Source organism: Anastrepha ludens, chromosome 4, assembly GCF_028408465.1.
Source record: "Anastrepha ludens isolate Willacy chromosome 4, idAnaLude1.1, whole genome shotgun sequence".
NCBI classification, from domain to species: Eukaryota; Metazoa; Arthropoda; class Insecta; order Diptera; family Tephritidae; genus Anastrepha; species Anastrepha ludens.
The window spans coordinates 98,807,308-98,822,020 of record NC_071500.1 but is presented as its reverse complement, the minus strand read 5'-3'; the positions used below and the strand labels follow the sequence as shown (position 1 = coordinate 98,822,020).

Below are 14,713 nucleotides of genomic sequence, written 5' to 3'. Positions count from 1 at the left end.
ACTCAACTTTTAGATGAAAAAGGAAATTAAAACATACCTTGTGCCTGAGACACGCTTGTAATTGTCTGGTCCATAGACAGCCAGTATCGACACACCAGAGCCGACATTCACCAAAATAAACGGATACGGCTTGGAGAAATCAAAAGCACGCTTTTCGCTTTTCCTGCAAAATGAAAGGCACAAAGTAAATAATTTGATTTAGGGTGAAATGGTCGTAAAAGTCATACTCACATTATATCACGCGCATTCTCATAGAAATAGCACTCTGTGGGATTCTGCACCTCTGCAAAGAGTATGCCTTTGATAAGCGTATCGAGTTCATCAAATTTGGCGAGTTTCATATTGACTTGCTGTATTGGAAAAATCGAAAAGTATTGAAAAATTATTAGTTTTATTGTTATGCGCCCTTTTTCTGTTTTTGCTTATCACCTGTCGGAATTCATTTTCAAACTTGAATGCACCACCACCGGTCGCACAAACCGTAGTCACCAATTCAGCCATGCCCTTTTGTTTGGCCAATAGGAGGAAATTGCTCATGTCCGTGGTTTGGAAGCGGATGAAATGCAGTGAGCCACGGCGTTTGCGTATCTCAACATTGTCCATCTGGAAACAATTTTAAAAAATATACATAAATATGTATATTATAAGTAAAAAAAGCTCGTTAAATCTAGATAAGTATTTTTTTTTTCTCCTTCTCTGCTTTGTGTTACAAGAGATGTATAAAGTGTCATTCAGTGGCGGCGTGCAAGGTCAAGTATTGACATTGGAACACAAACGTGTTTACAAATTTACATATGCTTTGAGGGAAATCACATCACCCTGGTATACTTGTCGGCTTTGATGTAATGAAAATTCAATTCAAATTCATGCAATACATGAAGTTTTTGAAGATTGTAAAATGCTATTAGCTCAGAGCTACGTTTTTTCTTCTTACGTTATAAATAAATAAGTATAACTCTTGTCGCCGCAAGGTGAGAGAGAAAAATCTGACGATTTTATCGCTTTGTGTATTTTATGCATATGCAAATTTTACGAAAACCTAATTAGGAGTATTTAACTAAACTTTCTAAACTTATTCAAACTAAAACATTTCAATTTATCATTTTCTCATGGTGAATACCAAAATATACAAATATATGTATATGTAACTATCCGTATTTTGAAATCATACAGTAAAGTGTTGGGCGCAAGAGGACAAGGGAAGAGTATACTGCACATATAGTACACCTTGTTTATCTCGCTCGAGGTATATTCCCATCATGAATAAATGAGACCTCTCACACAGATAGAGCCGGATGTGGATGGCCTTGAGAATAGGTCAGATATATCCCCTCATGAATAGGTTGATTTCTTTTTAGAAAAAACCAAAGAAACTGCGCTAGAGATGACACCCCTCACGCAGAGGGAACCTTATGTGGATGGTCTCTAGAATAGCGGTTGTCACGAATATCTTGCTTTTCTTCTCAGAAAGTTACGTCAGAGGTAAATTAGATGTCTTACACAGATGGAGACTTATGTATATCCCCATCATGCTTGCTTTGCTTTTCAGAAAAAGACATGGAATGAACGCGAATCGATTTGAGTAAGGGCGAAATTTTCTAAGCACTCAGGCGACATTGCGCATTGTATATAAGGCCTAGAGAAAAAAGTGAAAGGATAGGGAAAGACGCTTTGCTAGCTTCCCACACTCTTTTATGAATGTAGCTTGTCCGTTTTTAATACATCCGATCCAAAAATGTAACATTTAAGTCTGGCGAACGCCAGATAGAAGCAGACAACCAACTGTGTGACCTCTTATAAATTAGGTGTCATCAAATTTAGTTAGAAAGTTAAAAAAAAATTTACGCAGGCGACTAATATCAACTTTGATTAGATTCCTCCCCAGGCGAGTTTATATAATTAACAATCATGATATTCGAATATACGTAGTGGACAAAACTACAGACATGCCAAAACACTGCTATTCGGACAGCGACGGGATGCCTCCTGATAATCCCTCTAAAACACCTATATAATGAGATACATATGCTTTCTTCCTGTAAAGGACCACAAAAAACTCTTCAACAAACAGTTTTTAGTAGGGTACTACTGCAGGTTTCACGCATGTAGAAAGTTGCTTGAATCAGAGCCACCTCGTAGGCACGTCAGGAGGCACCTCTTCAACTACTCCGACGAGATAAAAGACAAAACAAACCGACAACTATTCAACCGGACAGAGTTTAGACATACACTTAACGGCATTCATCGGGAGATGAACCTCGAATGCCATAATCGGAGATCAACCACCACCTACAACGAATGAAGAGCTCCAGCTACCACGAGATACCCGCGTAACCTTGGCACAATTACGTACTGGATACTGTAGCAGGTTAAACTCCTACCTATCCAGAATTGACTTCGACATACTAAACATATGTCCGGCATGTAAAGGCACCCCCCCACGATACTAACCACATTTTCACATGCCTTATCAAACCCACTCACCTAACACCCCTCTCCCTCTGAAACCTCGGAGGAAAGCGCAAGTTTCTCGGGCGTACCGTTAGATCAGCTAGACAAAAAACGACCGCTAATCTACATTGCACTGACAGGGTTTAGTAAGCTGCTAAAACAACAAGGATTAGAAGCTGAAGCGATTCTAGATTAGTACCTTTTTATTCTATCCTTGCATGAGAAATAATATTGCGGATCACATAGATCTTATGGACAATTTCGGTTTAAGCATCCCCACCATTATCGACTGTTGCGACTGGGTTAAGCTGAGAAACTCCCACGACCGCCTTTGATCCACCCGTTACTAGGCGGATCTTGTAGCATTGCATATTAGGTTATTAGCTACACGTTTCAGTGTAATCGTGACCTGTGAGCAGTTCGCGGGCACTCACAGCACTTACCTTCTTCGGAGAAACCATAGCTGCCTTGCCTCGGCAGCCCATAACCATACAGTTTTTGCAACATCATTCTGACGTTGCGCTTATTTCAGTTTGATAAGTACATAAGTATTCGAAGACGACAGAGAGGGCAGTTAGTCTAAGAATTTATGTTTATTTATGACTAACAAAATTAAAGAAACTAATCTCGCTGAACCTGTTACACTATTTATAACTCGAGAAAGGCTGAACCGATTTGGCTGAAAATTGGTGGAGAGGTAGCTTAGAACCAGGAGACGGACATAGAATACTTTTTAACCCATTCGAACGCGTTTCCGTGAAGGCACTATAAAATGTGGTATAACAAAACGCATCTGATATGGAATAACAAAATGCAAATGACAGCTAAACGTAATTTTGTCTATGGTTAAGTAGAAAATTTGATAATATAAATTTTGTTAGAAATATATAGTCACAGTAATTTGTATTCTCTTTGAATCATCATTATCAATGCCGGCACCAAACGATCGAATATTTCGCGACAAAGCCGTATGCAAGAAGGATACGAAACATTGCGAATTAAACGACTGAAGAAGCGCAAGGAATTACCCGTGAAGAGCGCCGCGCTAGTATGGCTCGACTTCGTGCTTCTCAATCACAAGAGCAAAGCGAGGCAGCCCGTGAAACGTAAACTACATAATTCAATATGATAACATTGGAACAATGCATTCATTCAAATCCATTGACAGTGTAACAAATGAAGATGAAGCCACCAATTGAATTTTTAAACTCCTTGGATGTGCCTGGCTTACCACCGCACAATTTACGCCTAAAAGTTGGCTCCGTAGTAATCATGCTTCGAAACATAAGCCCACCAAAACTTTGCAACGGTACGCGTTTGGTGGTATATAAATTGATGAACAATGTGATTTACGCGACGATACTCAAAGGAAAATTCGAAGGTGAAAAATTTCTCATTCCGAGGATCCCGATGATCCCAACCGATCTTCCGTTTGAGTTTAAAAGACTTCAATTTCCGATCCGTCTTGCATTCGCCATGACCATTAACAAACCACAAGGCCAATCCTTGAAAGTTTGTGGTCTGAATCTAGAAAATCAATGTTTCTCACATGGTCAATTATATGTGGCAGTTCACGGGTCGGAAAACCATCTGCGTTGTTTGTTCTTGCACCTGATAATAAAACAAAAAATGTCGTGTATCACAAGGTGCTTAACTGAAGAGTGCAATCTATTAAAGCTTCATTGAAATACTTTATTAATAAAAAAAATTAACTTAATAAAATCAAAAATCTGCTTTTTTATTGCCTCTAGGGCGGAACAAAGTTCGCCGGGTCAGCTAGTTGAAATAGGGTTATCTAATAAGAGGTGTTATTTTGATATCCAAAGAAAAATGCTATTTTTTAATATAAATGATCGGATGTTTATTTCATTATAGAGAGGAAGATATGCCGTTATAAGAAGAAAATAATATCAGGCAAATGACCTCCACGACCACGCTTGCAGGACAATATCCTTTTCATGAAATTTTCCATAATCGAATTGCAAAGTGGCTGCCCAATGACCTCGATAGCCTCACGAATTCCATCTTTGAGGTCTTGAATCGACCCTGGACTGTTGGCGCAGAGCTTCTTTCACGTGGCCTCAAAGAAAAAAGTCACAAGGCCTCGGTGGCCAATTGTGATCACCTCTTCGAGAGATAACACGGTCCGGAAACTTTTCCCGTAAAAGATCAATGGTTTCGTTGCTTGTGTGGCACGTAGCGCCGTCTTGTTGTCCAGATCAATGCCATCCAATTCCGGCCATAAAAAAATCGTCTAATCTCTAAATAACACCTGTAATTGGAAACCCCTTTAAAATTGACTTTTACACTCTTTATTGGTTGTTTGACCGAGCCGCGACCGTGACCGAGGAGCGACCGCTATTAGAAGAAATTTACTTCACAAATTTAGGAAGGACGAGCACCTACGGTCAAGTTTTACAGTGAAGTGTTTTCAGTTTTCATGGCAATATTCAGTACTCTATTTGGTTTGGCATTGTTTGCCGAGAGGCAACAGCTAATAAAATCACTTTCGGATTAATAATCTAATAAATATGTCAAGCACCTGTGCACTTACCACAAATCCATGCGCAATCATATAAATTTTGTTTTGGGGGAAATGGGATAAGCACACTTTTAAATGAAAAAGTGTGATTTCAAAACTGATAAGAAATTTTTATTGGCAAGCCAACTAGTGCATGCTAACTACTACATTTGTATGGAGTATGTAGTTGAATGCATTCCGACAGCTCGCGAGTCAAAAATGTCAATTAAAACATTTCATTACGTTAAATGTGGCGGAGCAGACGAAACTAAAGGATTATGAAAAACGCAAATTTGCCCAGCAACAGGCAAATTACCTATGGCAAATATACTCGTATAAAAATACTTATATACGCATATGTAAATGTAGAGCAGACGCATGTCGAATGTATGTACATAAAATTACATAAGAATAATTACATTGCATAGTTAATTAATTTAAAAATGTGGTTTACATTAGAGAGAAAGTAAAAAAGTAGTAATTGAATAAAAAAGTTTAATTAAACCTTTACTAACTACTCCAGATGGCAATCGTTTTTTATGAGAAGCTTTTTCATGGCAGAAATACAATCGGAGGCGGTTTGCCACTGCTTGCCGAGGTGGGACCGCTCTTAGAAAATACACCTCCTATCATTGCCCACACGGGCCACCGAATCCGGGCCTTACCGAATGATGGCCACTCACCAACCCATTCGGCTAAGACGGCCGCTACATTCTTCTTAGGTTTTACAATTGGTTTAGATGTGTTTATCGCCGTCTAATTTTTTTTGGAAGAGTCATCAAAAAAGCAGATGAGCCCTTTCACAGATTTCTATGTTTCGTTCAACATTTTCAATTAACAAAACTAGAAACTAACGATAAGAGGCTCATTCATGTGATATAATAATGGACTGGCTGACATAACAGCGCGCGCGTGGAGGCTATGTGGCAGCTACTACAATGTAGGATAGAACACGATGAGTTGACGCGCAGCCCATACTTCCAGAAGCGCCCCACAGGAAGTCAAGAGGATCGCAATACTCTCATTTCCCTTGTCTAGCAAGCTTATCCGCCTCGCAGTTCCCTGCAATGTCACTGTGATCGGGTACCCAAATGACCCTGATATCAAAGAATTCGGATGTGATAGAAAGTGCAGCCAGGCGTTTCTCGACCAGTTTTGAGTGTTGAAGATCAGGGTCTTGATTGTCGCGAATACGGTGAGAGATTGATGGTTAAAATGCGATATCTAGTCGAAAAATCAGTCACAAGAGTGGATCGATGAGATGGTGCATTATCATGCAATTAGCGCCAGCTTCCTCCTTCGCGGTATTCAGGGCGAATTCGACGATTGCGATGCAACAAACGCTTCAAAACGCCAAGATAGAAAATTGCATTGACGGTTTCGTCCGTTGGCACGAATTCCTTGTGGACAATTCCCTTGGAATCGTAAAAACAAATGAGCTTGATTTTTGACTTCTCCAAACGCGATTTTTTGGGTACTGGTTCGTCTGGGGCCTTCCATTCGGCACTTAGACGCTTAGTTTCAGGTTGATGTGGGAAACCCCAGTTACAATGTTGTAAAGGAAGTTCTTGTCTTTAATGAGATCTTTTGAATGTTGAATTCTGAGCAATTTTTGGTCACTGTTAACTTGTGCGGAATGAAACGTGCACAGACCTTTCGTAAGCCCAAATGATCAGTTTAAATACGATAAATCGATGTTTTGGAAATATTCAACTCCAAATTCGTGAATTTAAATGATATACGGTTCATTTTTGATAAATTTATGAACAATTTCGATGGAATTTTCGGTGATTACTGATTTTGGCCCGTATGTTCTTTGTCATTAATGTCCTCACAACCATCTCTGAAACGTGTAAACCACTCATGAACTCTGGCATCATCGCCATAACTTTTTTCAAATCAACTGTTTCGGTAAACGTTTTACCGATTTTAAAACAAAATTTAATATTAGCTCTTTGTTCGAAACTCATTTTTATACCGATGACTCAAACATACTGACATTTTAAACGCAATAACTTCGCTTAAACGCCACCGAATGTCGCCAATCTTTCACTGGAAATCAGCTGGTGATGTAACTTCCAACGCACTAACTCATTCAAAAGATGGCGCCATCAAACACATTTGAAATGAGATCGTAAAAAGTGAGTGTACATTTAGATTTTATAGAGCGCATGTCGTGAACTTTACAACAAAATTAAAAATAAAGTAATTTTTTGTTTTTATTTCAATTTAAAGACAGCACTTGCTTACTGGAAAAAACCTTTCTTATTCGGATTTTATGGATTTCAATACACATGCATATATATTTCTGTAATAATGTTGTATTTTTCGAATATGTACGCTTGGCAGTGATGGGTTAAAAAACGGGGTTTTGATAAAGTAAATGAACGCAAAGTTTAAAAAATAAATACAATTTAAAAGCATCTGTGCTGGTTTGGAGGCCCGAAGCGCCAAATGCATGTAGTCTATGTTTGTACACACGCATAAGCACATACATACATACATTTATGTTGAAATGCGAACAAGCTGCAGAAATGTAAATTGGTGTGTGTTCCCTTTGAGCGAACATGGCTTGAGGTGCAAATATATAACAACATTTGCTTAAGTTTGTGTCAAAAGCAAGCAACAACAACAACAATAGCATAAACATGAATAATATAATGCAAAAGTAAATAAAAAACAACAACTAGACTGCCCAATTTAGCATATGAAGGGGGGGGGGGGGGGGGCGAAACGAAACGGAAAGGGCAAACGGAAGAAACAAAAAAGAAAAATTTATATACTCGCACATGGAATTGCGAAAAAAAAATTTGTGAAATCAAGGTGAGCCCTATTTCACTTATAACTTTAATAAAGTAATGCAGGGAAATTTGGCGTTAAGAGTTTTAAATTTGAAATAATTCAAATATAAATGAACTTTGCATGCAGGAAAGCAAAAATCTATGTAGGTACTATAATAATGGTTTTGGGAAAAATAAATCCATTATTTTCTTGGTAAACGACTGCAGGACCGATATCTCGTAAAGGTCGATATCAAACAATTCAAAGTTTATTGTCGTTTTCAAGGTGATATTTCATACTACAAAAATTCTTTTGCTGTTTTTAATTTGTTCCATTTAGTAGTGAGATACAGGGTGTTAACAAGTGATGCAAAAAGAAAATTCCGTATATTTTACACTTTTTCTTTGATAAAGGCGAAAATGAATGCCAGGCCGCTGAAATTGTGAATGGTGTTTATGGTGCCGATGCTGTAATAGGTGTAAAATTGCGCGCAGTTTTGTTTTCGTCGATTCCGTTCAGGCATTTTTTATGTAAAAGAAAATGTCGATAAAATCATAGAAATAATCGAAGTTGACCGGCAGGTAATATTCCTTGCATCGCCCAGGAGCTAAAGATCGACCACAAAACAGTTTTAAATCATTTGCGCAAAAATTTTAACCAAAAATAATGAATTTCTCTTTCCCCAAACTAATATATTTGCGGCTGCCGTAGCCGAATGGGCTGGTGCGTGACTATTATTAGGAAGTGCTCGAATCGAAGGGTTCGAATCTTCGTGCATGAAACACCAATATGATAGAAACAAGTTTTTCTAATAGCGGCCGCCCTGCGACAGGCAATGGCAAACGTCCGAGTGTACGAGTATTTCTGCCATGAAAAAGCTTCAAAAACCATATGCCGATCGGAGTAGGCTTAAAACTGTAGGTCAAGGCGCATTCATTAAAGGTGGTGGTATTAGGCCAACAACAACGTTTTGTGCATTGGAAATGTAACGGCAGAAAGTAGAGAAGAAAAAAAAAAGACAAGTACGAACTATGTTGCATAGCCGGCATGAGGTTGAAGCTAGAAGCATACGAAGATAGTGCGAATAGAACGGTTTTTCGGCATGCTGACATCCGAATGTACACGGCGAAAGAAAGCAAAAACAAATCACCGATACGACCTTTAATGGATACGCCTTGGAAACGCTGATCCATTACTCAAAGTCATTTTTTTTGAATTTAATAAAAATAAAGGGATTAAAAAATGGATAATCAATTTTGTGCCATCTTGTATACTTATTTATATGTTGATAGTTTCCGGCTCTAAATCACGAATGCCGAGATCGATATTCATTTAAAAGGTCTGCATCGTTTCTGGATTAAAGGCATAACATTCTAATGATTAAACTCACAAAAAATACAAAGCAGAGTCTAATCGCAGCTCCGAGGCGGCCAATTGGGAATGCCAAGACAGATAATAACACAATTACCGTGCGCATAGTGCCTAAAAAGATAGGATATTTGATCAGCTGCGTGACATGGTTTGCCATCCAGTTGAGGCTAAAAACCTGAATTTGGATTCATACCTATTAACAATTTTAGTTCAAAAAATGCCAGTAGTGGTATTTTTTAGCGCCAAAAAGCCGATGACACACCCTTATCTTACATGCATACTATTATGCAAACAAACTAAAAACCAATGTATGTATATGTATACGTATTTACTCATTTTTAATTTCGCAGAATACAAATAAAAATTGTTTTGTAAATGGCCAAGTAGTCTTGGTCAATGACTTTAAGTAAATATATCGAATTTCGAGTTAAGTTAAAGCGGATGCAGGCGAACACTGCTGTACGGTGTATGCAAGCTGTTAAATTTTAACTAAATATTTGTTTAAAATTATATAACATCTATTATTATCGTCAACATATACGAGTTATGTACATACATACATACATACGCACTTAAAACTATTTTTGTATGCTAATTTATAATTTTGTTGAAAAAATGTCACTCACCTGCAGATGGGTATCTCGGTGCCCTGTTTTGCCATAAGCGGAATTTTTGGTTAGATAACGGCGTATATTTCGTAAAATTTCAGCCTCTTGATCCTGTTCGTCGGGCGTTATATCCTTTGGCTCGAAGTAGACTAGCTTTGTCAGTGTACCACCAATGTCCATACCGAACCAAGGCATAGCTGTAAGTAAAAGAAATAATAATAATGTTCAAAACTTTATACGAAACTTTAATAAAATCATAATCGGCTATATTGAAAATTTCCATGTGAGAAAATATTGATACAAACTGCAGTGCAAAACAATAAGAAAGTGGGAAAATTTATTATTAGTATTATGGAAATATTTGTTCATATGGAAATTCTCAATAAAGCCAAATATTTACACACAATGAAGGTTATGTAAAAATATTTGATTAATTAATGTGAGATAATTATATCAACAATCAGCGCAGGATTTAAACGATGATATACTGATGGATACAAGCTGGATAATGGGAATACTGAAGTAGGTTTAAGAATAATTTATTTCATCGGCATGTCAGCCATACGACTCAAGGATTATTTCAACACTAAAAAGTTCAGTTAGAAGAACAACAAACTAATACTTCACATATACTTTTTGCTTTTTTAAGGGGGAAGTCTACTGTGAATTTTTCAAAAAATCGATTTTTTTTTATTAGCTTAAAAAATACTTTGAACCCTCTTAAATAAGGTACAATATGTGTTACAGCTGGCTAAATTTTTCTTCGTTGAAATTTCGACCTTTTCCCGAAGCGCTCCAAAGCGCGTACCTGCTATACTGAAACTTTAAACGCATTTTTCTCGAAACTAAGTTTTTGTATACGGTGTACACGATATCTCGCGTTCTGATAAATGAATCAGCTTAAAAATTTAATTATATATTCTCTGTAATAGTGTCTCTCGTCTGACATAGGATTTTTTTGATATCGTTATTTGTTAAATTGTTATAAACAATAGTAACATCAATTTTAGGCAAAAAAAAAGAAAAAAATTTCAAGAATTTTTTTTTCAACGCCAAAATTTTTTATCGACATAATCCTACGTCAGACGAGAGTCAATACTATGTATATGATAATATAACAATATTTTGTTTTTTTGTTTTAGATCACCGAAACGTAAGATTTCATGTACACCGTTTAGGCACCTAAGAAAAGCGGACCTGCGCTTGCAGAAGTGCCACAGCGGCCATTTTGAATATTTTGACTTAAAATTTTTTTTTTCAAAAACTTAAATATATAATAAAGATAAGAGTTTAAATAGATTTTATGTACGAGCAATATTTTGTTAGAAATAAAATCCGGAAAATAAGCCTGTTTTTTCCCTTGTCACAGTAGACTTCCCCCTTAATTATTTTCCTCTTTTTGTTTAGATTTTTGAATTATTTTCCCCTCTTTGTCAATTATTAGCATGTTAATGTTATGAAACATAATTCACGGGACTAACAAAACTGTCAAAAGTGATGCTCATAGCTGAAAATTATGGTTTTGTTAATGAATTATTAACAAACATTTCTATAGACATATACATTTTATATAAATATTACATATAGTTTTGTAAGTAGAATACCAACGAGTCTGACGCCCCCTATAGCAAAAATACGCATGCACCCAGCGCCAGCAACTGTCAGCTGTTTCGCGCGAATCCTTCTCTTTCGAATACGGTAGCTCTCGCTTCTGAAAATATATCAGTATAGCCAAGGGTTTCGTTCGTATTAAGGATGTGTTTTGTTTCCTATTTCGTTAAAGTTATTAATTTAACCCAACAAATTGTTGTTAAGCATCAAAGGAAACTTTAATAAACCGCTATTGAAACAAATTAATTGTTGAAAGTAGTGTATCACAATGAATGTTTATCGTGTGTACGTTTGTTTGAGTGGTTTTAGCGTTTTCAAGATGGCTGAAAAGTCGCTGAATATGATTCACGTCCAAGTTGCACTTTTACGACAAAAACTCTTAACAATAACGAAAAATTGATAATCTGGTTCGAGCTGTACTCACAGTTTTTGAAGGTCAAACCACTACTTCCTCAGTATTATGAATACACTTGCGATCTCCGTGAAAGAATAAGGTAAACAGTTACGCGAACCATGGAAGGACAACCTAAGACAGTGCGCCGAGCCATTACGCATTGTCTGACAAGACGTTTCCGGCTATGTATAGTATAACAGTGTTAGACCATCCGTCTTATTGGCCGGGCCTTGCGCTGTGCGACTTCTAACTTTTTTCTGATATGAAATCTGTATTAGAAGGAGCAAAACTTCAGTCCGTTGTAGCTGCTAAAGAGAAAGCGCCAAGCGTACCGAAGTTGAATTGGTAAAAGAAGACTTACTACAGCGCTGTTTCGAACAATGGAATTATTCCGTTGTATGTATGTAAGGTATATATTGAAAATAATGATAGGTATGGAAATTGATTAGTGGAAAAATAATGCACTAACTGCACTAACCTGTGCGTAATAGCTCCAAAGCGGCATCCAAATGCATTTCAACTTATGTTATTAATTATTGTATTACTTTGTGATAAATAAAAAAATATAATAATAGTGTCAGCGTTGTTTTTTATGCAAAAAAAAGTAGTTATTTACATAACTTTAGAGGCAATTACAAAAACACTTCCTTCCCAGTGCGACCACTTCGAGACACAAACAAACACAAATACTTGATCGGCTGTTGAGAATGAGAGCGCGTAAACGAAAACCACTTATCAATGTATGAGAGATATCTTAGCGGCGATTATAAGGCGTAATTGTGGGATTTTTGCTCATTTGACATTGAGTGAAAAATGCACCGATTTATTATGGAAATATAATAAATGTTAAATAAAAGCAAAGCGGCAATAAACAAGTAATTTAAGCATTGCACTAATATTGGAGGTTAGACGAACGTCATATATTTAAAACCACCAAATCATCATTCGTTTTGTCAACGAACTTTTATAAAGTTATAAACATTTCCCCTATCAAACTCCAGTAACGAATTATAAGCAGACACCAAAAAACTTTAGCACACGTTCACCGACATTTGACGACTAAACGCATTTGCCAACCGATCGAAGCAGTGTACTTGCTTTCGGCTAAATACAAACATACATGCACACATATGTATGAGTATGTGGTTGTCGCGGCCCTACATAGGGGCAATGGATAGTAAATATGAACCACACGTAGGTATACATATTGCCATTTTAATAGCCAATCCGTTAGCAGGTGAAGAACTCGGTTGAAATTTACAAACGGATAGGAAAGAAATTAAGCATGCAAACAAAGAAATTAAGTGAATATTTATATGGTATATACAGTGGCGGGCATTGAAATCTATACATCGTGGAAAATTAGCGCTTTTACTATTGATGGGAAACTACTATACAAACTCTTTTCAACAAAAAAAAATTAAATCAAAAAATTGTAGAATTAAAGAACTTATGGCACCATCTATCCAAGAAAAGAGAAGGAATGATTTTTAATATATTGTATTTTAAATAACTTATGTCTAAACTGTAAGTATTCGAAAAAAAATTATACTCTCTTTTATACTTTGTCGCAAAGACAGATTTTGTTTGAAAAATATGCTTGATTTTCAAGTAAATACATTAAATTTAGCTCAAGTGTCACTTGATGAGTGCAGTTTGATGAATCTTGGTTAATTCGTTAACCCTTTGCATCATTCGACGGAATAATCCGCGAACAATAGCTCTCTCTTATCACTAAGATCTGCCATAAATAATTTTTTTGTAAAAGTTCTAGGAAAGGTTGGTAATGCTGTAACATTCTTTTTCATTAGAACAAACAGTAAAAGTCTTGCCTACGCAAGGTATTATGGACGCAAGATATTTTGAGTACATTGAGCGGTGATGCAAAAGGTTTAATCTGCGATGGTTAACCTTTCCCTGAGTATGTATAGCCTTCACAGTTTTTCTTCGGCCATCGGTTCTTCTTTATATGAAATCTTGCCATCGCTACTATAAATGTAGAATTTTGACTTCTCCGAAAAAATAATCTTTTACCGATCAAGTTTAGTACAATTTGACATTTTTGACGAATTTTTGTAGTGTACAACGACTTTTTGGAGGGTTATCGTGCTTTCTAAACATCATCCAAAAGTCTTTGAAGGTAGGCTCCTGCGATAATTTCGGTACGAACGTTTCTTATGTAAGGGAGAATGGGGAGTTTTGAGACGGGTTTTGTTTTTGGACCCGTATTACTCAAAATCTTAATATTCTGCATATGTCAACGATGGAATCTTTAGTCAATGAATACTGGAAGCTATTGGTATGGCCTATTTAACAAAACTACAATTTTCCTTAAAATTAAAATTGTATATAATAATATGAAATATAATACAAAATACAAAAATGTGGGGAGTTGTGAGACACCATGGTTTAAATCAATAAAAATGACTTATTTTAGTTGTTAGTTCTTTATTAAGATGAAAAATAAAAAAGAAAAGACAATTGTTATAAAAAAGTGTATAAAAAATGCAATGACATCAATCTGATGATTCGCAGTGAGAACATGTATAATAACCAGTTCGTAAATTGGCACACTTTAGGCGCACAGCTCGATCGCATACATTGCAATGAATGGAATTGTTTCTGCTTAACTTTTTCGGCATTTGCAGAAAATTTTCATGATATATTATATTTGTATATATGATAATGCATGAATATTGCGAGGTACTTATGAAAGATGCGTTAAAACGTCGAAAAAAACGGTGTCTCACAACTCCCCACATTTGTTGTCTTACAACTCCCCAAATCGTTTTTTTTATAAATGGCCGCGTAGTCATAAACACATCGAACGTTCATGACCAAGTGAATGTGTAAATTCAAAGCTAATAGGACAATTAATAATTTGTATATATTGACATTTGCAATTTACTATAACAACTGATCGAATGTATCGCAAAACAAATGATGAAAAAAACTTACCGAGACATTCCAAAACAC

At 36.4% G+C, this 14,713-nt stretch overlaps 1 protein-coding gene across 7 annotated transcripts in view; it reads right to left on the bottom strand.

Moving 5' to 3' along the window:
- LOC128860324 (pantothenate kinase 3) overlaps positions 1 to 14,713 on the bottom strand; it is a 50,301-nt gene that overhangs the window by 2,789 nt on the left and 32,799 nt on the right. For 4 of the 7 annotated variants that reach the window (XR_008454239.1, XM_054097779.1, XM_054097780.1 and 1 more), the window contains exons 2-5: positions 9,751 to 9,929; positions 430 to 603; positions 232 to 350; positions 38 to 163 (exon numbers count right to left, since the gene is read on the bottom strand). Coding sequence is in view for 6 of the 7 variants with exons in the window: in XM_054097779.1 (XP_053953754.1) it covers positions 38 to 163; positions 232 to 350; positions 430 to 603; positions 9,751 to 9,929 (598 nt within the window). In the remaining variant the exon portion in view is untranslated. Of the gene's footprint in view, positions 1 to 37; positions 164 to 231; positions 351 to 429; positions 604 to 9,750; positions 9,930 to 11,767; positions 11,792 to 12,215; positions 12,789 to 14,713 lie in introns of those variants that run through there. The other 3 variants (XM_054097782.1, XM_054097781.1, XM_054097783.1) reach the window with 3 other exon arrangements.